The 25,267-nt window shown below is 35.1% G+C and overlaps 3 protein-coding genes across 4 annotated transcripts in view; all 3 read right to left on the reverse strand.

Annotated features, from left to right (window-relative positions):
• Positions 1 to 4,964, reverse strand: myd88 (MYD88 innate immune signal transduction adaptor). Of its 2 annotated transcripts, XM_048174478.1 has the most exons (6): positions 4,813 to 4,964; positions 4,370 to 4,728; positions 3,657 to 3,779; positions 3,398 to 3,578; positions 1,907 to 1,998; positions 1 to 1,544 (listed from the first exon to the last, which is right to left on the reverse strand). In XM_048174478.1, the coding sequence occupies exons 2-6, from the start codon at positions 4,671 to 4,673 to the stop codon at positions 1,390 to 1,392; spliced, it is 855 nt and encodes a 284-aa protein (XP_048030435.1). In that variant the 5' UTR covers positions 4,674 to 4,728; positions 4,813 to 4,964; the 3' UTR covers positions 1 to 1,389. The 2 variants fall into 2 exon arrangements, with proteins under 2 accessions (XP_048030435.1, XP_048030434.1); XM_048174477.1 differs by having other exon boundaries at positions 4,370 to 4,918.
• An 804-nt stretch (positions 4,965 to 5,768) lies between these two features.
• cry-dash (cryptochrome DASH) lies at positions 5,769 to 15,220 on the reverse strand. The gene is made up of 14 exons (XM_048174476.1): positions 15,020 to 15,220; positions 13,442 to 13,614; positions 13,262 to 13,355; positions 13,045 to 13,175; positions 11,100 to 11,248; positions 10,724 to 10,812; positions 10,572 to 10,645; positions 10,412 to 10,501; positions 10,243 to 10,322; positions 9,471 to 9,530; positions 9,191 to 9,348; positions 8,650 to 8,769; positions 6,441 to 6,617; positions 5,769 to 6,343 (listed from the first exon to the last, which is right to left on the reverse strand). The coding sequence occupies exons 1-14, from the start codon at positions 15,080 to 15,082 to the stop codon at positions 6,239 to 6,241; spliced, it is 1,563 nt and encodes a 520-aa protein (XP_048030433.1). The 5' UTR covers positions 15,083 to 15,220; the 3' UTR covers positions 5,769 to 6,238.
• A 7,512-nt stretch (positions 15,221 to 22,732) lies between these two features.
• map3k22 (mitogen-activated protein kinase kinase kinase 22) overlaps positions 22,733 to 25,267 on the reverse strand; it is an 81,729-nt gene continuing 79,194 nt past the window's right edge. Inside the window, exon 18 of the mRNA XM_048174035.1 lies at positions 22,733 to 24,572. Within this exon, the coding sequence (XP_048029992.1) occupies positions 24,344 to 24,572 (229 nt within the window). The 3' untranslated portion in view covers positions 22,733 to 24,343. The remainder of the gene's footprint in view (positions 24,573 to 25,267) is intronic.

Below are 25,267 nucleotides of genomic sequence, written 5' to 3' on the forward strand. Positions count from 1 at the left end.
TTCCCAAGAATATTTTAATGAATTCCATGTTAGAAGTGAAAAAATAAAATAAAAATAATATTTATGTCTCGTAACCTTAGAAAACAGTGGAAAGACGTGCCCACGTATCCACTCCCACCCACGCCACACATTTAAAAAAGTTCCTATCATAAAATCTGCAAGGTTTGCTCCAGTGCAGAGGTTACTCCTGTTGGCTTTCTAATCAGCTTCACAAGAATGCATTTGTCGCTGCTTCAGTAGAAACAGTTTCCACTAACAGGAAGTGCGGTAAATGTGGCAACTTGATCTAAATACATCTATACATACGCACTTCCATCTGTATACACATGAATGACCTACTGTATGAAATATAAGCTTTTTGCTATTAAAGCAAATAATATGCATTGCAGCCAAATTAACTGTGAGTACAGGAAAAAGTTGTGTTGTTTGCATATAAAAATGATTAAAAAGACCTGTATAGCTTTTCAAGTTATGCGACACAAGCAACAATGCAAATAAATTCAAAGCCAGCTACATAAATTGTTAAAACATTGAAAAGAATTGAAACAATAATAAGGTCTGATCTACCAGATCAAAAGCCATTATCTTTTCTGTGCAGATGAACACATGTCGTCACAGGAAGACTGAGGTATTCAAGACGTAAAAGCAAGGTTAACCAACTATGACTGCGTAACCGAGATAAAGATTGTGACAGTGAATCTGTATTAATCTGTGAACTTACCAAGAAATGCAGAGTAATAACGTTCATGGCAAATAGCAGAACAAACATGGTATCCACAAATATATTTCACATTAATATTTTATAACACAAAAGGCACTGGCAGTATGAAAGACAGATTAAAAGTACATTAAAACATCAATGTTTCTTATAGTACTAAACACTTTTAAAAAGAAAGGTTCTAAAAATGACATTGATGGTGCATGAAGAATCTTTAACATCCACTTCAGAAGGTTCTGAAAGGTTCTTTGAGGAACCCAAAATGGTTCTTCTCTGGCATCGCCGTGAAAACGCCATTTTGGAACATTTATTTTTAAGAGTGTACCATCACCGCAAGAAAGTTTAATGATAGCAAATCATTAAATACATTATGCACATTCAGATTTCACCTGCCAAAACACTTGCCATAAAGAGCAAAATACAAAATAAAGACTTCTGCACATTGCAAACAAGACAAGAAAAAGAAACTAAATGAGCAACCTTTTGATTGGGGCAGATCTAGAAGTACCTTTCTTGAAATGTCCAAAAGCTGGACTCACTACTGAGTCTGAGAAACCCTCCAAGCGAGCAGAAATCACAGAAGGTATTTTCCCTTCATCCTCCATAGGGAATAGTGTGCTTTACCTAGTGATGACTGTATAATAAACCGTTATTGGCGGCTATAGAAATGTTCAGGGGAGTGCGAGCGCCTTGGCCAGCCGGGTCCAGAACCAGGTCTGTGTGCAGGGTCTGGTGTAATCACAGATGGTCAGAAAACGGAGGATGCTGGGAAAAGGCTTCTTCATGGTTTTGTAGACAACAGGGATTAGACGTTTAGTGCGAGCTCCTGCGGCAGAGACAAAAGTGAAGCTGATGTTAGGCGACGGTTACAGTTTTGGAAATAAGAACATTTCTATCCTGCTTTCTAAGCTGCATTATACTTTTTTGGCTCAATGAGAACTATAAAATGTACAGAGTTTCATATGTATACATCCATGTATGATATGCAGCAAGTTTATGTACCATGTAAAAAAGGGTGCTGCAGAGTCTGCCACCACGACCATGCCTAATGGCCGACAACTCTGACTTAAATTTTCGTTTTTAAGCATGTTAAGTTCCTCAAAAAACCCTTGGGCCCTAATAAGCTCACTTAATGAAGTAATTAAAACAGTAATGCAACTCAAATAAATATTAAAAAAGATATTGTACCTGGGCAAAGGCTAAGTGCAAACTTAGTCTGAAAGTCACAGGCATCACTGTCCAGATAGTCGTCAGAAATGACCACCACCATCCTCTTACACCTGTGGGGCATATTTTAATTATAACCATTACAATTGATTACAAACATTTAAAGTAGATATTAGACAACTCATCAAGGATTTACAACTGAAAAAATATATATAAAAAACAATAAATAAATTCTAGCCAATCCTGACAAGCTGATTTTTAAAATTATGTTATGGCTGTTAAACAATAAATTATTGATATAATATTATATACTATTTTTGGGTAACACTTCATTTATGTCATTGTTACATATATGTTACATGTAGTTAGTAATAACTATAAATTATGAATAATTACATGCCAAACCTAAACCAAACCAAACCCTAATCCTAACCCTATAGTAAGTACATGTAGTTACTTAAAACCCTCTGGTGCTCTTCGGTCAGTTTTGACTGAAAAATTTTACGTTTCTTTTCTTTTTCTTTTTTCTTTTTAATTTTTTTTACTTCATCTGAATGGTATGAAACTTGGTAAAGGGTTTGGAAATTGCTATGTGGACACACACACACACACAAAAAAAAAAAAAAATCATGGACATGTTACAAAAAGGTTAAATGGTCCTGAAAAAAAAATAGTCACACAGTAATCATAATTGACCTCTTTGGAAATGAATGGGAAACTTTTGGTACTGTGGCCAAACAAAATCTTACTGAAAGCTAATTTTTTGAGATATCAAACTCAAATTTGGAACACGTCTTGTTTCGATTTAGATTTTCTTGCAGTTTTAGAGTAAAACATGTTTTAATATAAAAATTTAAAATAGTATTTTTGTGCATTTTTCATAACAACAAACGTAAAAGAGTGTAATTTTTTAAAACTATTTTCACATCAGCAATAATTTGCCAAGTGTCGTCTTTGAAAAGAGATCAAATTAAGTCTGTGCTCTAAAGGATTCAAAATTTATGACAGTTTAAGTTGGAAATTTCATTTTCAGGTCTATGCTCAAAAAATGTATAATAGATAAATGGACTATAACTACAGCGTAAATATAATTTAGTACCATAAAATCCCCTAAAAATACAAAATATTACATAAAAAACATTATCAAACTAAAATATAGTACTTTGTTTCATTAAATAAAAAAAGATACATTTCTGTCATTTTTGACCAACACGCAAAGAGCATCAGAGGGTTAATATTACTCAGTACTTAAATGTATAAGTACAGTGTCACAAAGACACCTTAAAATAAAGCATAACTCTATTTTGTTAAAACAAATTAAAAATAAAAAAACTAAAGTCAACCCAAGTATATATATATATATATATATATATATATATATATGATATAAAGAACTGATATTCAGTTTTAGATTGGCTAAGCATTACAATTAAATTTTTTATTAAATTATCAGGGTTTTTTTGTTTAATTTCAAGTGAGCATTGGATGAAAAATAACTCTAAACAGACTTGCCTTTTTTCTATGAGCTCACTGGCGATGGTCCACACACACGTGCCAGGAAGGACGTCTCGGTCAAAGACACACAGCTTCAGGTTGTATTCAGTCTGTTCCAACTGTTTGATCATCTCATGGACAAACTGGAAGTCATTCTGACAGTAGCAGATGAAGGCATCAAAGGTCTCCGGTATTAGTCCTGTTGAAGACAATGATTAGTTTGGTAAACTGCTAACTAACTCCACAGTGCATTCAGACTGATCAAGGAAAAACTCACCTTGTGGATCATCAAACAGCGTGATGCCTTCTCGCTCCTGTGTGCGGGGCCCGCAGCTGTCCACCACTGGAACCTGGACGGGCTTCCTCAGTTGTCTTTCCAAATACTTCCTGCAGTCATCATCTGTGCAGAAACACCATTAAGATACAATAACACTTAGTTGGGGACTTTCGCTATTGTCCAAAATAATTAATGTCATCTCAAGTTTTGAATAGTCACTTCCTCTTGTAGTCAAGATTAGTCATTCTTTTCTCAATCTTGGTCTTTGAGCATATATGTGTTAAAAAGGTGTAATGTAATAATGTCTGTTTCCATAATATATGCAATATTTTTAGGGGGGGGCATGGCGTCTCACTTTTCTAAATAAAATTTTATTAGACAAGAACTGCAATAAAACGTGATCTTTCTTATTCATTTTTTTTTCTGGGTTAATACTGTATAAACAAGGAAATATATAATAATAACAACAACAATACTAATATTAATAATACATTTCACTATATAAAGCACTTAAGTACTTTTAATTATTTAAAATATTTAATAATTTAATAATATATTTTAATAATTATTAACATATTAGTAGCAACAGTAATAATAGTAAATATGTCGTATTATTTATTTATATTATTATAGCAAGCTAGATTATATCACATGAAGTATATATTACAATATATATAAAAAAAATTAATATAAATAAAATGTGGATGACATACCTATAATCTCTTTGAGGTCTGATATAACATCTTTCCTTTCGGCTTTTTCTAAAATCGACAGTAAATTTGCTACTGTGGCCTCTGGACGAGTTTCCCACTCCGTTAAAACCTTTTCAAAGGGATAGTCCCTTTTCTCGAAATTTTTGATCTCCAGGTAGGTAAAGTCCATCATTTCGGCGACTGTCCTCCAGTCTGCTGCCACTGTGTTTTGTGGATTTAAATACAGTCCCAGTTTCTTCCGGAAATTGCAGTTTAAAGCTGTCATAGGAATCACCGCATGGTCTATGCTTGACTTTGATGCCATATTTATGGGCAAAACCTCACTGTTATCCACTGACGTTGTTAATCCCCTCGTTTAACTAGAGAAGAGAACGTGATTAAAAAAGTATCTTAAAGTGTCATTTCCTGAAGCTACCGATAAACTGAAGGAAATCAAAACTTACGAACAGTAGTGTGCTACGCAGTACAGAACACTGAACAACTATTACGTTGTTTAAAGTCGAGTGAAGATGAGGAAATGTTCGCAAAAAAAAGCGTCAGAGAAATGACGAAATAAGCGTACAGCCAATTGACTCATCAGCTCGCGAAGTTTACGTAAAAAAGGGAGGATGGACTGTTTCAGGATCGGCTGTTAGAATTCCGTGCGTCATAGAGACTGGTCAAACGCTGATCTCAGGCCTGCTCCCAAGGGCACAGAGCTCAACACCAAATATGGACAATTTCCGAACTAAAGTTGACTGGAGGAAAAAGCCATAATGGTCTCCTTTGCAGGAGCGTTTTGGTTAAATGTATCGAATATTAGAAACATAATTGTTAATGTTGTCTAAATTTCATTTTATTGATAATGTTGTCTAATTATAATTTAGACAACACTAACAGTAAACTGAACACCGAGAATGCTCCAAACATAGACAATTAAATCAAATTAATGTGGTCTACGTGTTTGGAAAGTAAAAAACTAAAAACACTTTAGTTCAAACAATGAAATTCTTGAAAAAAGAAACGTTGGCAAAGATATTTTACAAAAAAAGAAGTGAAGCAATTTTGTTATAAAATATTAATATGTTTGTCCAGTGGTTTAACCAACATGCAGGAAGCGATTTTGTTGTCATGTGACAAGAAACCAACCCATAAAACATAGATGACCCCTTTAGAATATTATATATTTTGTGAAAGTGCACATTTTGTACAGGTCAAGTGAAGTAACCTTTGATTTAAAGTCCTTGATATTCAGAACTTTAAAAAAAAAAAAATGATGCAAGAAATGTATTGTAGTACTTTTGACTAGTGATCATAGTTCTATGCACACAGCTGTCTTACAGCCTTTTCCCTCGCTTTTCAAAACCAAACTGAAACATTTGGCACTTCTCACTTCCTATTTCCGAATAAATGAAGAAAATACTCTGAATGTGCACTTTATTAAAACTTTTTGACAGTTTGTTTATAATTTACATGATATATCATTGTTTCATGAGAAAAAGGCAAAACTACCCCCTCCAAAAAAAATGTTTAGGTCTGAAAAAAAAAAAAAAAAACCCTGAAAAAAAGCTTCATAAACTTTTCAACATCCTTTACTAAACCAGGACATTCACAGGGATTTATGAAAACAACCAAAATACAATATTGCATTCAATACAATATATACAAACACATGAAAATTAGAGCTACATTTTGTCATAATGTCCTCAAAATATGAGCAGCAGTTTCTGTATCTGCATGTGAAAACAGATTCAGAAAGAGCAACCCAAAACCACAATATTTTTAATTTCCCCTTCCTCATTCCATTCTGTAACCTGTGACCTGAGCAGATGCCCTATTATTATTTGTGAAGCAGCTCAAGAAAAAGCACTAATCCAATACATCTCATCCTCAGAAACTCTTTTTCTTGGAGAAGTAGAAGTCAATGCCTCTGTCTTTGTGTTGTCTTGGTGTGTAAGAGGAGCCCTTCCTTCCTTTTGTTGATGATGGACCAGACTGAAAAAGAAACCACAATTATATTGTGTTACTTTTTTTAATACAAGCTTGCATTTGTCCCTAATAGTCAATAACAATCGGTTGTTAATAATCTTACTGATTTGTTGTTGACATGACGGCCCCACTCAGGCGCTATGACGATGGGGGAAGGGTATGTGTCGTTGAGTGAAACTTTGGCGTGTGAGAGTGCCGAGTTGCTGAGGGTCCAGGGCGTGTGCACGTCCCCACCTTTAATACCTCCGAGCTCTGGAACCCACTGTCGGACATAGTCCCCCTTCACAGATACAACATTTAGTGTCAATTTTGAGCAGAAAAATGGCTTATCCTGCATTAAACTCTCGGACACATCAGACGCATGTGTAACTTCCTCTTCCTATATTTACACTTACATTCATAGCAGAACCTGCTGACTTAAGTGACAATAAAAAGCATTTAAAAGTGGAAAATACCAGGAAGTGCATTTACAAATATGATTCACAACAGTTTAGGCCATAAAAGTGATAGATCATTTTAATCACTTAAACATCCATTTTATTTGCTGATATTAGATTTGCTGTAATTGAACTTATCATTCAAATTTTTTTTTATTTATTTATTTGTATTGTTTTCTAATTTAATGTAATACAATGTGTTATATATATACAAATACTAAAAGCAGCTAATTATTTTTTAATGATCATTTTAACCATTTAAAAATTCATTTAATTTACTGATTTACTGACTTGAGCACTTTTAGTTCAAATATTATTTTATTAGATTTTTTTATTTTATTTTGGGTAACCCTTTATTTTACTTTGTTTCCTTTTTACACGTTACATGTAGTTACTATAGTAATAACTATAAATTATTCATAATTACACTGTAACAAAGACAACAAAATAAAGTGTAACCATATTTTGCTTTTTCAAAATTGATTTTAATGTTATATAATTAAAAAAAAATTCACTAAAGGCTATTAATTGTTACTAAGCTGTTAATTTATTAATTACAATTTATTCTGACGTTATTTTCCCTTTCTGACTTTGGTTTTCCTTGAATTGTTTTATAATTATTTTACTGTATAAATTATGTTCCATTGTGACAACTTACCCTATAGTATCCATGCAGAACTTTTTATCACAAAAGTTCAATATATAAAGTAAACTTTATATTTTCTCCTTGGTAAAAAAAAAAAAAACTACTTTTAAAAATAATAATAAACCTTTAAAGGTGCCCTAGAATCAAAAATTGAATTTACCTCGGCATAGTTGAATAACAAGAGTTCAGTGCATGGAAAAGACATACATTGAGTTTCAAACTCCATTGTTTCCTCCTTCTTATATAAATCTCATTTGTTTAAAAGACCTCGGAAAACAGGCAAATCTCAAGGTAACACTGACTGTTACGTAACAGTCGGGATCATTAATATGTACGCCCCCAATATTTGCATGTGCCAGCTCATGTTCAAGGCATTACATAAGGGCAGGCAGTATTAACGTCTGGATCTGTGCACAGCAGAATCATCAGACTAGGTAAGCAAGCAAGAACAATAGCGAAAAATGGCAGATAGAGCAATAATAACTGACATGATCGATGATTACATGATATTTTTAGTGATATTTGTAAATTGTCTTTCTAAATGTTTCATTAGCACATTGCTAATGTACTGTTAAATGTGGTTAAAGTTACCATCGTTTCTTACTGTATTCGCGGAGACAAGAGCCGTCGCTATTTTCATTTTTAAACACTTGCAGTCTGTATAATTCATAAACACAACTTCATTCTTTGTAAATCTCTCCAACAGTGTAGCATTAGCCCGTTAGCCACAAAGCATATAGCCTCAAACTCATTCAGAATCAAATGTAAACATCCAAATAAATACTTTACTCACAGGAATCGATGCATGCATGCAGCATGAATGACGAACATCTTGTAAAGATCCATTTGAGGGTTATATTAGCTGTGTGAACTTTGTAAATGCACTGTATAACTGCACTTATAGTCGAGAGCTCGGAGGGCAGGGAGCGAGAGATTTAAAGGGGCAGCAGCCTGAATCGGTGCACAGTTAATGATGCCCCAAAATAGGCAATTAAAAAAATTAATATAAGACTTATTTTACATCTTTTGAAAAGATGTTCTACGGCACCTTTAAAAATAAACCTACCCTGAGAAACATTCACTGGGGTAAAAAGTGTGACAACTAGACAACTAGTCTCTCTTACTTTTTTGCTTAGATGTAGGATACTAACAAAATGTATGAATCAGAATGCAGGTGTTTTTGGTTGTATGTGCTATTACCGTAAGAGACCAGTAAAACTACTACTTACATTATTGTCATAGTCCAGTCCTTGTTTGATCATATTAAACTTCCTGTTTTCTCGTGGGTCATTTCCTATTCCGGCACTATAGAGCCAGTTTCCATAGTTGCTGCAGACGTCATGGTCTACCTGACAACAATGAAAGATAAAAGCGCATCAGTCAGCTGGGGGGTTGGCAGTTGTGGCCTAATGGTTAGAGAGTCGGACTTGTAACCCAAAGGTTGTGGGTAAGAGTCTCAGTACTGGCAGGAAATGTAGGTGGGAGGAGTAAATGAACAGCGCTCTCTTTCACTCTCATTACAAACAACCTTGAGCAAGGCACCTCACCCCCAATCGCTTCCCAGGCTCCGCAGCAAAAAATGGCTGCCCAATGCTCTGGGTGTGTGTTGAATACTCACTGCTGTGTGTGTGCACTTGGATGTGTGAAATGCAGAGCACAAATTCTGAGTATGGGACACCATACTTGGCTACATATTACTTTTTTCTTCACTTCAAAGAGCAGAGAGCATCAACCCACTCCATCAAATATACTGCAGCAAATGTTTCTCACCAGCAGGTATTCAAACCACTCAGCGCCCAGTCTCCAGTCTAAACCCAAGTCCTTGGTCAGAAAGCTGGCCACATTTTGACGTCCTCTGTTGGACATGAATCCTGTCAGTGCAAGCTCCCTCATATTCGCATCGACGAACGGCACCCCAGTTCTCCCCTCTGGAAATCATGTGAAAAATATTTTGCTATTACTTCACAGAAAATCAACTGAAATGTGCATTCTTCGAAATTAAGTACAAAATTAAGATTTAGAGGAGAAGATTCTCTGAGGGACACATTACCTTTCCATGCATTGAACAATGTCATATCTGTCTTCCAGGGCACATGCTTGTCTTGCAGACCTTCAATTCATGAGGGATGAAATGATCTTATTAATCATTTAAACATCCATTTCATTTGAATATTAGATATTATTAAAATGTAAATGAGCACTATAAATCTGTTATTGAAGAACTGGGGGAAGATTTGTTGTATTTTATTGCTTATGATTTTTATGTTTGTTTGTTTTTTGGCGTTGTTTTTTGGCTTCCTTAGCTTAATGTCAGTTATAGTTTAAATAAATGAAAAATGACTAAATTAGACTTCAGCAAGAATGCATTAAATTAAGCAAAAGTAACAGTAAACACATTTATAATGTTAAAAAAAGTTTTTTTTTTTTCTTTCTATTCATCAAAGAATCCTTGATAAAAGTTATCACGGTTTCCACAAAAATATTAAGCAGCACTACTGTTTTTAACATTGATAATAAGAAGAAATGTTTCATGAGCAGCAAATCAGCATATTAGAATGATTTCTGAAGGATCATGTGACACTGAAGACTGGAGTAATGATGCTGAAAATTCAGATTTGCCATCACAGGAATAAATTACATTTTAAAATTTCAACAGTCAGTTTAAATTAATAATAGTTTTTACTGTATTTTTGATTGAATACATGCAGCCTTGGTGAGCATAATATTTCAAAAACTTAAAAACTGATATTAAAAACTAAGTAAAATCTGGAAACTAAAACCAAAAGAGATCAACAGAACACACAAAACAAATCCAGACTTACCATTCATATGAAATATTCTGTTTCCATATTTTAAACCCACAAACTTGAAGTAATCTCTCCACAGAAGTTCAAATATCACCCTGGTGAAGACAAATGTAGCATTCTTGCAGATAAAAACCTGAAATGAGTTTATCTTATTTGAAAACATATTCCAGTTCACATTCCTCACCAGTATGTGCTTTGGTTGGCGGTTCGTTCGGCCTCATACTTCTTTATCTGCTCATAGATGTATCTGGGTGATATGCAGCCCAACGCAAGCCTGAAGTACAGTGAAGGAGGGTCAGCAGCTTTGCTTATGCATTATAAAAAACATTATTTTGAAGACTCACCAAGGAGAAAACTTTGTGGAATAGTCCACTCCGATCATGCCATTCCGAGTCTCCTTATAAGTCGCAATGGCATTCTGTGATAAAACAAGAATATTAAAAAAACCCTCTCATTTATTGAGTTATTTTTAGGAAAAAGGAAGAGAAGGCCCTACTGTATCCCAGAAGTAATGTTTCAGCCTAGCAAGAGCCTCAGTCTCTCCACCGTGGCACGGGAAGGCAGAGCGGCAGTCCATCACCGACTCTGAAACCACAGATAGGAAAAATATCATGATTGTTCTTTGTGGTTAACATAATATGAATTGTTTTTATCCTACAAATATCCTTCTGGGGATTATTCAGTCTTCTGAGAGGAAATCAGAGCACAATTCATATAATACTGCTATATTAAGAAAGAGGAAATATGAGTAGCCGATTCAGCCTTTTTCATCAGCCTACTGACTGTGTTATGTTTTGCATCTAGAGATATTGGTTGGGGTTACAGTTACCAGGTTTACATATATTCCAGTACAGTTACATAAATCAAGGTACCTGTCTGTCCCAGGCCCTCAAACGTAGGTATAGGACCCTCCTCCAGTCCAAGGGGAAGAGATTTAACCTGTTCCAGGGTGGAAAGGACAGGTCGCACTTTGCCCTGTCCCTCAACCACCTTTCTGAACTGGGTGTAAACGTCAGGTAACCTTTCAAAGACAGTGGAAATTAATAGGAAATTTAGTCACACATTTAAATTGCTGACCTCACAAGCACTGAAACTGACACTGTAATTACTACTCAGGTCCTAAAAAAGGAAGTTACATCAACAACGAAACTGAAAAATAGTTTCCAGTACATTTCTGTAAAGTTTCCTAGGAAAGTTTACCTTGTCTTTCAAAGCTTTGCTAGGATGAAGTTCCTGAATAAGTTGCTAAAGTTGCATGAATGGACTAAAATAAGTGGTAAAACAATCCATTTTATTTTATTTTTTATTATATATCAGCAACAAAATCTACTTTTAGTTTAAAACACAATAACAACATTTTTTTGTGGATAAGTGATTATTATAAAATAATGTCTTAAATAAATATACATAAAATGCTATACAGTAAATTCTATAAAAAAATTCCTTAAATATACAATTAGAAAATGAGTGATGTAGTGTTTTGCATCATTCTCAGATAACGTTTTATTACACACTTTTGCAATCAAGTTCCCATTTGGAAAAATCATTGAAAGTACAGTGTAAGGAAAATGTAATATTTATATTAAAGGGTTAGTTCACCCAAAAATGAAAATTCTGTCATTTATTACTTACCCTCATGTCGTTTCACACCCGTAAAACCTTCGTTCATCTTTGGAACACAAATTAAGATATTTTAGTTGAAATCCGATGGCTCCGTGAGGCCTCCATAGGGAGCAATGTCACTTCCTCTGTCAAGATCCATAAAGGTACTAAAAACATATTTAAATCAGTTCATGTGAGTACAGTAATATTATAAAGCGACGAGAATACTTTTGGTGCGGCAAAAAAACAACATAACGACTTATTTAGTGATGGCCGATTTCAAAACACTGCTTCAGGAAGATTCGGAGCATAAATGAATCAATGTATCGAATCATGAATCGGATGATCGCGGGTCAAACCGCCAAACTGCTGAAATCACGTGACTTTGGCGCTCCGAACAGCAGATTCGACACACAATAGATTCACAATGCTCCGATGCTTCCTGAAGCATTGTTTTGAAATCGGCCATCACTAAATAAGTCGTTATTTTGTTTTTTTGCCGCACCAAAAGTATTCTCGGCGCTTTATAATATTAATATTGAGCCACTGTACTCACATGAACTGATTTAAATATGTTTTTAGTACATTTATGGATCTTGACAGAGGAAGTGACATTGCTCCCTATGGAGGCCTCACGGCCTCTTAATTTGTCTATAATTTGTCCTTAACTTTATCTTAATTTGTATTCCGAATATTAACGAAGGTCTTACGGGTGTGAAACGATATGAGGGTAAGTAATAAATGACAGAATTTTCATTTTTGGGTGAACTAACCCTTTAAGATTTATTTAATATGCAGAATTGTAAAAAGCAGAATTTAATTATTTTAATGGCAAAATATTATGTAGGGAGGCACAGACAGAGACCATAACAGTTTAATAATACTCCTAAAATTTTGTAATAATATCATTAACTGTCTTATGCAGGGATTAACTAATGTTAAACTTAATTTAAGTCTTAATTTAAGTGTTGTTAGTTAACTACAACAAAAATTACAACTGTTGCCTTAGCAACTAACTGAAATAAGTTAAAGTATTAAAATGAATAAAACTCAGAGATTAAATAAAAATATGTGAAAGCAAAAAAAAGAAAAAAGAAAAGAAAAAAAAAATGACTTAGAATAAAATTAAAATAAGATCTGAAAATATAACAATATGAATAAATACTATAATAATATATAAATAATACTAAAATAACACTGGAACACTTGTCCTACCCTCCAATGTGACTGAATGGCAGATCATCTCTGTGGTAAAGTGTAGACCCCCAGAAAGTCTGAACTTTGACTTTGTTTTGGCAGCAGATGTCCTTTAGCTTCTTCTCCACAGTCTTTTCCTCTGACGCCACCTTCAGGAAATTGACAGAAAGACTAAAAACACTGAACTTCTACATTCACAGCTTTCAGCACTATGTGTGGCCTCTCTGAAACGCACCTCTTCATGAAATGCCACAGCTGTGACTGAATCCAGCTGCTTAATCAAATCACCAACAACCTCCTCCGGCTTTCCTTGTCTGACCACCAGGGTGCTGCACAAAGGCATACAAACATACATTAATCATACCATCAGTATGTGGAGAGAATGTACATACTGTGTGTGATGGAACATTCCCACCTTCCCCGTTTCTTCAGTGTTGCCCTCAGGTCTTTCACACTGTCCAGAAGGAATTGTAAACGGAACGGACCAGTTTTAGGGAAGTTGAAGTGATGGGTGCCCTGGTAATGACGCGGGTCGAAGCAGAAGAGGGGGATTATGTGCTCGGCATTCCTCTGAGCCCAGTGAAACACCTGGATGAATGGAGTAAAACCGGTTTATCATGTTTTTTAATAGGTCCATCAAAGCTTAACATGTCAAAGCAAGCAGTGCAGTTCATAAAATCACTGTTCATTTGCACAGTGTAGTTCATAAACCTAAAATTTGTTTACTAATTCAAAAAATAGCATGTTTACTAAGTATACAAATTGGTAGTTGGTCAGTAATCGTTACAAGGGACATGGTCACATGCTAGCACTTCTATGGAGGACTAAACTTGCATATAATTATACATATATTTATATATGTAGACTGCCCTCCAAAAGCTTGGAAACGCCATAGAAATGTGGGGTTTTGGACAATATTGGCATGAATCCTTTTTAATTTGTGATAATTTTGCACTGATAAGGGACAACACAATCTACGAAGACATATTTTATTACATAAGCAGTTTATACATAAAAAAAACTTTGATTTTTGATTCATTATAATATCCACCATTAGCAGCTATCTGACCTAAACTGGGTTCTGATTGGTTCATTGTATTCTAAACTTAATTGGCAATTAATTGTTGAAGCTATTAAGGTGTGCGGACCCAAAAAACTTTTACAAACCTGGGCCAAGTTTAAACCAGTAACCAGGCATCACAGCTGGCAAAGGGGCATGTTTGACTTTGACATGTATATATTGACATTATTATGTAATCAAAATGAAAATTATTATTGCTGGTCTTCAATGATAATGTCAAGTTACTTTAATGTATTTGCACCAAAAAATGATAAGGATTTATGCTGATGTCGTCCAAAACCACACTTTGCCAGGGGCGTTTCCAAACATTTGGAGGGCAGTGTATATAATAAATGATTTAATGGTTTAAATGTAGCCCTATTTTTGTATTAATGCTGTCCTTAATTTATGTATTTTTGTAATAATTTATTATATTTATTTAGTTTTTAGTTGTTTATTTGCAGAGAGAGAGAGAGAGTTTATAATAATTGAGAACCAAATCTGCATATTAGAAGTGAGAGCATTAATACAAAAATAGGGCTAAATTAAAAAAAAAAAAAAAAAATCCGTCGAGTCATTTATTATATAAATATATAAATTATGTATATTGCAAGTTTAGTTCTCGCATGTGACCACGCCCCTTGTGACGACTGCCGACAAACTACCCAATGAGCGCCCGGATTTCGCTTCACATGGACATGATGTTTCACAACTCAAATAGATGAAAAGAACTCCATTTATTATTCTCAAGTGTTCAGTTTTATATGTAAACAGTAAAATTACTTAGAGAATCATTGTGACTTGTTAAAACTCGAGCAGGACAAGTCTAAGCACATGGACACAGGCGCGAGTGTGGTTTGCTCGAGACGAGAGACTGAACGATTCTATGCTCCAATATGGATACAATATACTATCTGTGATTGTGATATTTACCTCGTTATCATGCAGACGCAGGTCGTTTCTCAGCAGACATATGACCGTACGAGAAGCGGACATCCTGGCAATCGGTCTTTAATGGCGTAAAGAAGTCTGCAGCGGTCGTGTTTACGCTGAACATACAGACCAGCGAAGAAAGAGTGACGGGCACGTTTGGTAACATGCGCGTGAGGTTACCAAACATGAAGTCTGAAGCGCATGTGCTCTCCTTACCAAATTACTCTGTCAGTAAACAAAACGCTATTAGTTAACAACATTAGTAAACTTGAAGTAATACTGAAAAACACTTATTACTTAAAAGCATTTATTCATTTTAGTTAATGTTGCAACATTTACTAATACATTATTAAAATTAAAAGTTGTATCTGTTATTATTTAATGGACCTGAGTGAACATTTAACAGTTATATTTTATTAACTAACATTAAGAAATAATAAATACTCTAACAAATGTATTGCTTATAGACTTTAAGTCAGGGAGGGACTATTTAATTTTTGACAGGAATGAAAACGAAGGAGGGATAGAAGTATTGGCTGTCAAACGATTAATCACGATTAATTGCATACAAAATAAAAGTTTGAGTTTGCCTAATATATGTGGGTGTACTGTGTGTAATTATTATGTATATATAAATACTAACACATCCATGTATATATTTGAAAAAATATTTATAAGTATATTTATATTTTTATATAATTTATATTATATATAAATACATTTTTTGTACATAACATATTTCTCTTAAATATATACATTAATTTGTGTATTTATATATACATATTATTTACACACATTATTCACACATATATTATGCAAACTCAAACTTTTATTTTGTATGCGATTAATCGTTTGACAGCCCTAGATAGAAGCTACAGTGCATTCAATGGATAGCCTACTGTTGTTTAACAACAAGATATTATTGGACGAAACATCTGTTTCAAAAGTTGTTTTTTGTTTAATCCTCTGGCCCTTTTCGTTTAGGAGTCACACTTGCCTTCTATACGATCAGAAGTGACCGAAGCCTTTAAAAGTAACTTTTTTGGTTTTTCAGGAACACCAATGTAATATATTTTTGTTCAATAATATTTTTTGATTATTATGTAAAATTTTGGGGTATTTTATGATACTATGCAATATTTATACAATTTTTTATTAGCTATTTTCCCCATTGAAAATAATACAGTTTTTTTCTAATATATTTTAAAATTATTTTTCAATTAAAGCAGTATTCCATGTTAAAATAGAGAAGGCATTTAAAATTCATTTTTTGAAGGCAGATTGCCATTTGGTGGGAGTAAAAAAAAGGGAAACTTATGCAATGCCATGGTGTAACCACTAGATTCCTATAGAGCTCTATATAAAGTGGCTTATAAGTTCTCTAGTGGTTTTTAGACACAAATACTTATTTTTATTAAGTTTTGCATTTGGATTTATACTTAGACATTCTCAAAGACTACTTTTTGTCAAGGTTTATGTTTTAGACAAGGTTTTTTTTTATTTGAAGTGTTGGTTTTTGCATTAATTTTACTACAGTCAAACCTGAACACAGAGGAGGGCATTTTGTCACACATAACATCAAAAGTCAATAAAAATATAACAAAAATGAACGGGTATGTTTTATTACAGCTTAAAGGTGCCCTAGAATTAAAAATTGAATTTATCTTGGCATAGTCAAATAACAAGAGTTCAGTACATGGAAATGACATACAGTGAGTCTCAAACTCCATTGTTTCCTCTTTCTTATATAAATCTCATTTGTTTAAAAGACCTCCGAAGAACAGGCGAATTTCAACATAACATGTTCAAGGCATTACACAAGGGCAGAACGTCTGGATGTGCACAGCTGAATCATCAGACTAGGTAAGCAAGCAAGGAAAACAGTGAAAAATGGCAGATGGAGCAATAATAACTGACATGATCCATGATAACATGATATTTTTAGTGATATTTGTGAATTGTCTTTCTAAATGTTTCGTTAGCATGTTGCTAATGTACTGTTAAATGTGGTTAAAGTTACCATCGTTTCTTACTGTATTCACAGAGACAAGAAAGCCGTCGCTATTTTCATTTTTAAACCCTTGCAGTCTGTATAATGCATAAACACAACTTCATTCTTTATAAATATCTCCAACAGTGTAGCATTAGCCGTTAGCCACGGATCACAGCCTCAAATTCATTCAGAATCAAATGCAAACAATATAACAGTATACAATACTCACATAATCCGACGCATGCATGCAGCATGCATGACGAACACTTTGTAAAGATCCATTTTGAGGGTTATATTAGCTGTGTAAACTTTGTTTATACACTGTTTAAGGCAAGCGCGAGCTCCGTGGGCGGAGAGCGCGCAATTTAAAGGGACCGCAACCTGAATCTGCGCATTTCTAATTATGCCCCAAAATAAGCAGTTAAAAAATTAATAAAAAAAAATCTATGGGGTATTTTGAGCTGAAACTTCACAAACACATTCAGGGGACACCTTAGACTTATATTAGATCTTGTAAAAAAACATTCGATGGCACTTTTAATAAATCTGGGTCTGATCTGATTTAAACTTCTTATTTGAGTTTTGGCTCAATTTTACCATATTGTTACAGCCAAACCGGTTAATTTGTGTGTGTATAATGGTGTGTTGTGTGTGTGTGTGTCTGTGAATGTGTGTTTTAGTGGGTGTTTCTATTTTGTACTCTTTACATTTTAGAGCGTCCCCCCTTCATTGCTGTGCACTTTTTTCTGCAGTGTCTGATTTGTAGTTTATACCAACAAAAGATTCTCTGAGTTGTCGTATTTTTTCGTATTTCCCATTCATTTCCTATGTCGGTCATTTTTTACTTCAAAGAAGGCAAGTGTGACTATTTTTTTTTATGACCCTTTTAGATGTCCGAATCATGTCCTTGATTTTTTTTGTTTGTTCATATTGCTAATGCAACAAAAGTCACCAAGTGTCATCTCATTCCGATGAAGCTACGATTTTTAACATTTCAAAATATAAAATTTTTCGGTCAAAAATGACCAAAGAGGGCCAGAGGGACTACATTCAGAACCTTTATACAGTGCATGCCTGGCATTGTGAAGACAAGTCCGTCACAGCCTTGTTTTCATCCATATTAAATTCAATATGGCGTCTAATATGCCAAAGGTCAATTGTTAGTTAAAGTTAGCTAATTGGTAAAGTTAAAGGTGCAATAAGTGATTCTCTACAGAAAAGTTATGCTGGTTGAAATTCTCATATCCTGATAACAATCATATGTTAAGCGGTCTAAAATGTATTTTTATATCGTGTGTGGAAGGCGTAGGACCATAAAATGTTCGTTCAATCATTGCATTCTGTCCGAAAGAAATGATAGCATGTGTTTCCTGTCAGTCAACTTGTGTTTGCATACCACTGCACAGCCTGTTCATGCAGACATCATACGTCATCAGTGCGTTCACGAGACAAAGCGAGAATGGCAGTCAAACAGCAACAACCCAACTTTAGTTAAGTAGTACTGTTACTCACTGTACTGTAAAGTGTCTCACCGGTGAATGACAAATGATGTAATCCAATAACGTCTTCTCTGGTCGTCTAGCTTCTGGTCTGTGTGCATTCATGTGTTTTGGAGGAGGCGTGGCTTATCATGGGTGGGATCATATACAGTGGGTACGGAAAGTATTCAGACCCCCTTAAATTTTTCACTCTTTGTTATATTGCAGCCATTTGCTAAAATCATTTAAGTTCATTTTTTTTCCTCATTAATGTACACACAGCACCCCATATTGACAGAAAAACACAGAATTGTTGACATTTTTGCAGATTTATTAAAAAAAGAAAAACTGAAATATCACATGGTCCTAAGTATTCAGACCCTTTGCTGTGACACTCATATATTTAACTCAGGTGCTGTCCATTTCTTCTGATCATCCTTGAGATGGTTCTACACCTTCATTTGAGTCGAGCTGTGTTTGATTATACTGATTGGGCTTGATTAGGAAAGCCACACACCTGTCTATATAAGACCTTACAGCTCACAGTGCATGTCAGAGCAAATGAGAATCATGAGGTCAAAGGAACTGCCTGAAGAGCTCAGAGACAGAATTGTGGCAAGGCACAGATCTGGCCAAGGTTACAAAAAAATTTCTGCTGCACTTAAGGTTCCTAAGAGCACAGTGGCCTCCATAATCCTTAAATGGAAGACATTTGGGATGACCAGAACCCTTCCTAGAGCTGGCCGTCCAGCCAAACTGAGCTATCGGGGGAGAAGAGCCTTGGTGAGAGAGGTAAAGAAGAACCCAAAGATCACTGTGGCTGAGCTGCAGAGATGCAGTCGGGAGATGGGAGAAAGTTGTAGAAAGTCAACCATCACTGCAGCCCTCCACCAGTCGGGGCTTTATGGCAGAGTGGCCCGACAGAAGCCTCTCCTCAGTGCAAGACACACGAAAGCCCACCTGAAGGACTCAAAGATGGTGAGAAATAAGATTCTCTGGTCTGATGAGACCAAGATAGAACTTTTTGGCCTTAATTCTAAGCGGTATGTATGGAGAAAACCAGGCACTGCTCATCACCTGTCCAATACAGTCCCAACAGTGAAGCATGGTGGTGGCAGCATCATGCTGTGGGGGTGTTTTTCAGCTATACATAGGATATCTGTACATAGGATATCCTGGACGAAAACCTTCTCCAGAGTGCTCAGGACCTCAGACTGGGCCGAAGGTTTACCTTCCAACAAGACAATGACCCTAAGCACACAGCTAAAATAACGAAGGAGTGGCTTCACCACAACTCTGTGACTGTTCTTGAATGGCCCAGCCAGAGCCCTGACTTAAACCCAATTGAGCATCTCTGGAGAGACCTAAAAATGGCTGTCCACCAACATTTACCATCCAACCTGACAGAACTGGAGAGGATCTGCAAGGAGGAATGGCAGAGGATCCCCAAATCCAGGTATGAAAAACTTGTTGCATCTTTCCCAAAAAGACTCATGGCTGTATTAGATCAAAAGGATGCTTCTACTAAATACTGAGCAAAGGGTCTGAATACTTAGGACCATGTGATATTTCAGTTTTTCTTTTTTAATAAATCTGCAAAAGTGTCAACAATTTTGTGTTTTTCTGTCAATATGGGGTGCTGTGTGTACATTAATGAGAAAAACAAAATGAACTTAAATGATTTTAGCAAATGTCTGCAATATAACAAAGAGTGAAAAATTTAAGGGGGTCTGAATACTTTCCGTACCCACTGTACTTTTAATGCAAGCAGGCTGAAGTTAGCATTTCCCAGATCACCCATTGCAGCTTTACAGCTTTAACTAATAGGACCTTATTGTACAGTGTTATAATTTTGCTACTGAAAATTTACATTTACATTTTTCCCAGTTAAAACCCAAATAAAAAATGACAAAATAATATGGCACAGAAGCTGGTTATAGACAATAAATTTATTTATTCAAATGTACAAAATCACTGATAAATGTTTTCAGGCTTTTTCATCAAGGCAGCACCGAATTCTTCATTCTTAGCCCCTCAAAAACCAGTGTGGTCTGGTTCACCCTCAGCTGAGATCATCTGAAACCCAGACCTCTCCACAATCATAATATACTGTGACTAAGGTATTTTGTATATAATGAAACATTATGACAGCTTGATACAGTATCTATTTACAATACAATCATCTTCAGCATCAAAGTGTCTTTTACAGCATCACTGTGTGATACTGAAACCATCTGAAGGACATCAGAAAACACATTCCACCGTTAAATGTTTTTAAAATGACTGACCTCTCAGAATAAGGGCATCAGAGAAGGCACTAATCGCAACAAGAATTGCTGCTGGTGTATTTCTCAAGTTCAAAACAAAAACAGCAATCATAGTATCAAGTGTTTTTAAAGTCTTACATTTACATTCGAACAAAATCGAAATAATATGCCATTTAAAACAATGTACATTTAAAATTTTTGTTACATTGTGTCCATATTCATGATATAATGATGACAACAAAAAAGTTTGCATGTTTTGAGCTGACAAAAGAAGCAAGCTCACTAATATAGGTTACAAATCAAGACAGCGACTGTTTCAGCAACACTGAACAGTGTCCAAATTCATAATTCAAGCATATTGCTCTTTGGTTGTATTTGACTGAGCGAACAGTACAAGAATGCTAACACACCAGCCGTAGTAGTCTTCTCTAAATATTGCTTTGACACTTTAGGGTAATTTTTATAATAATACAAAAAGTTCGGTATCATCATTCCAAACATGAAAAAAAAAAAAAAAAAAAAAAAAAAAAAAGTATAAAAATATTCATTAAATCTCAGCTGATTATCCTATGTGCTCTATGCATGAGTCCAAGAGTGCAATGGGAATGTATTTACAGTGATTAACTCTGGGTAAAGAGTGCTTTAAGTAAAACTTTACATAATATAAAAAAGACGCGTTTATACAGTCTTCATTAGCTGAAAAGACATGAAAAAGTGACATTTCTCTGTCTCATACTGTACCACTTTGGTGGTTGCATACGTCTTATTCTGTGTCACTCTTATTTGGTTAGATTCTAACCATCAAACACCGTAATCTTAACAAAAATTACTCCGACGAGTCTTGTACAGTACATCTATCATTATATTTGCTCCATGAGGTCTTTTCTATGCACTTTCAATGACACTCAGGATTGGACCCAGGGATACAGAGGTACATGAGCCATAATCAAAATCAACTCTCTTTTATGACCGAATGAATTCTGCTATACAAAAGACCACGTTTAACTCTCTCCACCTTAAAATGACACTCTAATACATTTGTGCCAAATTCAGGCCCTGTGTGATTTGTTCAGCAACCCCTGTAGTAACGCATCAAAGCGCTTGGGCTGGTTTCAAGTTTCAACTGGGATCCGATTATGTCAACCGGCAGTAATGCATGTAAACTATGCTATTATATCAGTATTTTTGACCAGTGACACATTATGTGCCAATCTGTGCCAGTATACTAAGTGTTGGCACTTTGGATGTATTGTAGCATCCTAGCAAAGCTGGTTCAATCCCTAGACGCAGGCTCTGTCCCAAATGGCACAGGGGTAGGGTGACAACCTGGTTATTGCTGGACAGTAGATGTGTTTTTGCGGAACAATGCGGGAGAGATAAATGTACTACTATTGTACAATGTAAATATTAGTTTACATTAGTTGGAAAGCCTGTTTGCAATCACTTTGGATGATAATGTTTTAAATCATCAACAAGCTTTGTTAATTGTGACTGGCACTCCCAGGTACGAGTGATACAATGTAATTTACTCTACAGGACCTATTCAGTCTGCTAAATATAATGAACTGAATAACAGGCTAGTAGTTAAATCACATTTTAGACTAATTTAATTAGACTATGCAAATAAATGCGTTTTGAACATTTTTTTTGTTGGATCTGGCAGGTTTAATAAGGATGTTATCCGGTACATGTCTAGAAGAGGTCCTGCACAGCAAAATCCCCAGAGTTAAATCAGCTCTGCTCAGAGAACATATGGTCCCTCTCCACATAGAGTTAAAATATCACTGAAGCAGAGTTAAAGTTAATGAAATAATATGCTGTTTGTGGAGTTGTTTAATCAGATCTTGAGAGATTTAATGTCTTTTATCTTCATTTGATTTCATCTAAGGCTGTAGCTGGAAGTCCTTTGTTGTTATTGTGTTTCTCTTCAGTGATTATGCTTGTTAACAGCAGGTGTTCATCACTAATGCTCAATCATAACTTCATCACTTAATTATCTCATTAACTTTATCTCTGCTTCAGTGTTACTTTAACACTATATAGAGAGGGACCATGTGTTATCTGAGTAGAGTTGATTTAACTCTGGGGATTTTGCTGTGTGGCTGGTGTAGCTATATTTAATGAGTTTTAATGATTTCCACATTGGTTCTTTTGCTCCGTCTACACAGTTGTCGTCAGCGGGAAAAAGGATACGGGACAGAGCTCCCAATTATCTGACTCTCCCAATCATCCGACACCGGGGTCAATGACAAATACAAGTGTCCATATAAAGAAAAGTAAATATCTTTAAAAATGTAATTTAAAAAACTTAAATTTTCATAGAAGTATTTTTATTCTTACATATGGTTTTAAAAAAACGTTTATACCTTTTTCAAGAAATTTAATGACTATAAAAATGTAATGTGGTGTAACCATCAAGTAAAAAATTAAAAAATAATATAATTTCCTTGCACTTTAAATACATCATTATTTGTGATTGTGATTTTAATCAAAAATAACAATATGTGTACACACTATTTTGTGATTATTTAACAATTTTTTTAGAAAAATAAATAACTGATTAAATCAGAATTATTATTAAGGTTTTGGGGTGTCACATCACATGATGTTTTGAAACCTGAATATTTTGTTAAAATATTTATTATTAATTATTAATCAAATAATGAAATATTATGCCAAACTACTACGTTTTTTTCCCCCAAGAACTGAATTATTTCAATGAGAATTTTTCTTCAGTTGTATTTAAGTAATTTAAATTATTATTATTTTTTTTAATGAATGGTTCTGGACAAGAAAACAGTGTTATGTCATTGACCTATTCTCAGCTCGCACCATCCTTTAAGGTGAGGTATTAATACTTTGTCGCAAAGGATGTTGGGTAATAGTATGGAGTGAATGACTGGGATTCAGACTGTGATGCACATTTCCAGTTATCAACATCACAAATCTAGTAAAGTTTTTCATATTTTCATTTAAAAAAAAAAAACATACATTTATAACAGCATACTTTGTGTTATATTACCTTGGCAGTAAATTGCAAAAAAAAATGTTAAGAATTAACACTGCTGTGAGAGTGTTTCTAATACAATGGTGTGACGGCAATTGACGGAAAACAAAATCAATCTCTCAATATTTTTCCCTCTTTTGGGAAGTCATGGATTTTCCATCTTGGAATTTTGTCTTTAGCTTTTGGAAGAAATTGGAATACAAACATTATATTTGCTATCGTCCCCCGTTCACCACTGAGTTCAAACTGTTTATCCAACGACTTCCGCTTCTGAAAACCCCGGAAATGTGAAAAGAGTGCATTCAGCGAAAGGGCACAAGTGCATCATTTGGGACAGAGCTATGCATAATTATGATTAACAATACGGGAAGTGCTATTAGTTTTTTCCGTCCATAGTTTCCCTCTTCACATGATATTTTTCGAGCTGCATTGAGGAGATCTGAAATGCACATCCCCTCTTTATGGTCAAGTTTGTTCTTAGTTGGCTGGTTGATGGGTTTCTCCAGACCCTGGAAGGCAGAGTGGTGATTGTTCGCGGACAGGTGTGGGGTTTTCCCTGGGGATTCCAGAGATTCAAGATCAAAAGCTGCCCTGGACAAAGGGGTGACTGAGAAGCCCCTCGGCAGTGGGCCGCCATTTCTCTTCCACAAAGATCTGCCGCAGGAAGTCCCTGCATGCGTCGGACACACCCTCAGGCAGGTTTGGCTTGGTCGGCTGGGTTGCGATCTTGAAAATGGCTGCCATTGCTTCATATTCAGCCCATGGGGGCTTCTGAGTTAGCATCTCTACGACCGTGCAGGCAACACTCCTGAGGAGAGAGAGATGTAAGGGACTGTCAGCTAACAAAAGCTGTGTTTCCATTCACGTATTTTTATGTGCATTTTAGGATGGAAATGCCAAGATGCGCATTCAAATTTAAACTGTGCATAACAAGGTGCACGCTCAATTGAGGTGAATAAGAAAACATTTTTAAGAAAACATGCGTTTCATGTGCGTGCTTTGAGGTGCAAGACATTTAGTGCCAGATTTACTACACAGGGCAAATTAGCATAAGACTGCAATCCAATAAAAGCGCTGATTATTGCATATGCAATAAAGTCAGCCACAAAAATAACTGTCCATACCTTTTCATCACATTTAATGAAATGATACTCTAAATAAGAAAGTAAGTTTTTGAGTCTTCATTCATTCATTCATTCGATTTGTTCAAACGGCTGATTCATTCAGGAATGAAGTAAATGGTTATCTTTATGAATGGGTTATTGAATCAGTCATTCACCTAATTGATTCGCTCAAAACGCGGATTCATTCAGAAACAGTTTTGCTGGCTTTACAGGTTTGCTGGCTTTTCATTGGCAGAACTGAGCAAAAGCAGACAATATTGTGCCTAAAATATTAACTTATTTATTGAACTATTGTATAAAATTAACATCACATTTGCTATTCGGAACAAAAACAGCACTCATGTGATATTGCTTAACTATATCATATAGACAAAAACTC

Source organism: Megalobrama amblycephala, linkage group LG22, assembly GCF_018812025.1.
Source record: "Megalobrama amblycephala isolate DHTTF-2021 linkage group LG22, ASM1881202v1, whole genome shotgun sequence".
NCBI classification, from domain to species: Eukaryota; Metazoa; Chordata; class Actinopteri; order Cypriniformes; family Xenocyprididae; genus Megalobrama; species Megalobrama amblycephala.

Excerpts from the sequence above, each read along its gene's own strand:
- myd88 (XM_048174478.1), bottom strand. The coding sequence starts at position 4,673 with ATGGCATCAAAGTCAAGCATAGACCATGCGGTGATTCCTATGACAGCT. Across the intron at positions 3,579-3,656 it reads GCTGTTTGATGATCCACAAG|GACTAATACCGGAGACCTTT; the intron begins GTGAGTTTTTCC and ends TGTCTTCAACAG. Across the intron at positions 1,545-1,906 it reads TGCACTTAGCCTTTGCCCAG|GAGCTCGCACTAAACGTCTA; the intron begins GTACAATATCTT and ends TCTCTGCCGCAG.
- cry-dash (XM_048174476.1), bottom strand. The coding sequence starts at position 15,082 with ATGTCCGCTTCTCGTACGGTCATATGTCTGCTGAGAAACGACCTGCGT. Across the intron at positions 8,770-9,190 it reads AGTGGTTTGAATACCTGCTG|GTAGACCATGACGTCTGCAG; the intron begins GTGAGAAACATT and ends CATTGTTGTCAG. Across the intron at positions 6,618-8,649 it reads GACTGGACTATGACAATAAT|GGGGACTATGTCCGACAGTG; the intron begins GTAAGTAGTAGT and ends GTATCTGTGAAG.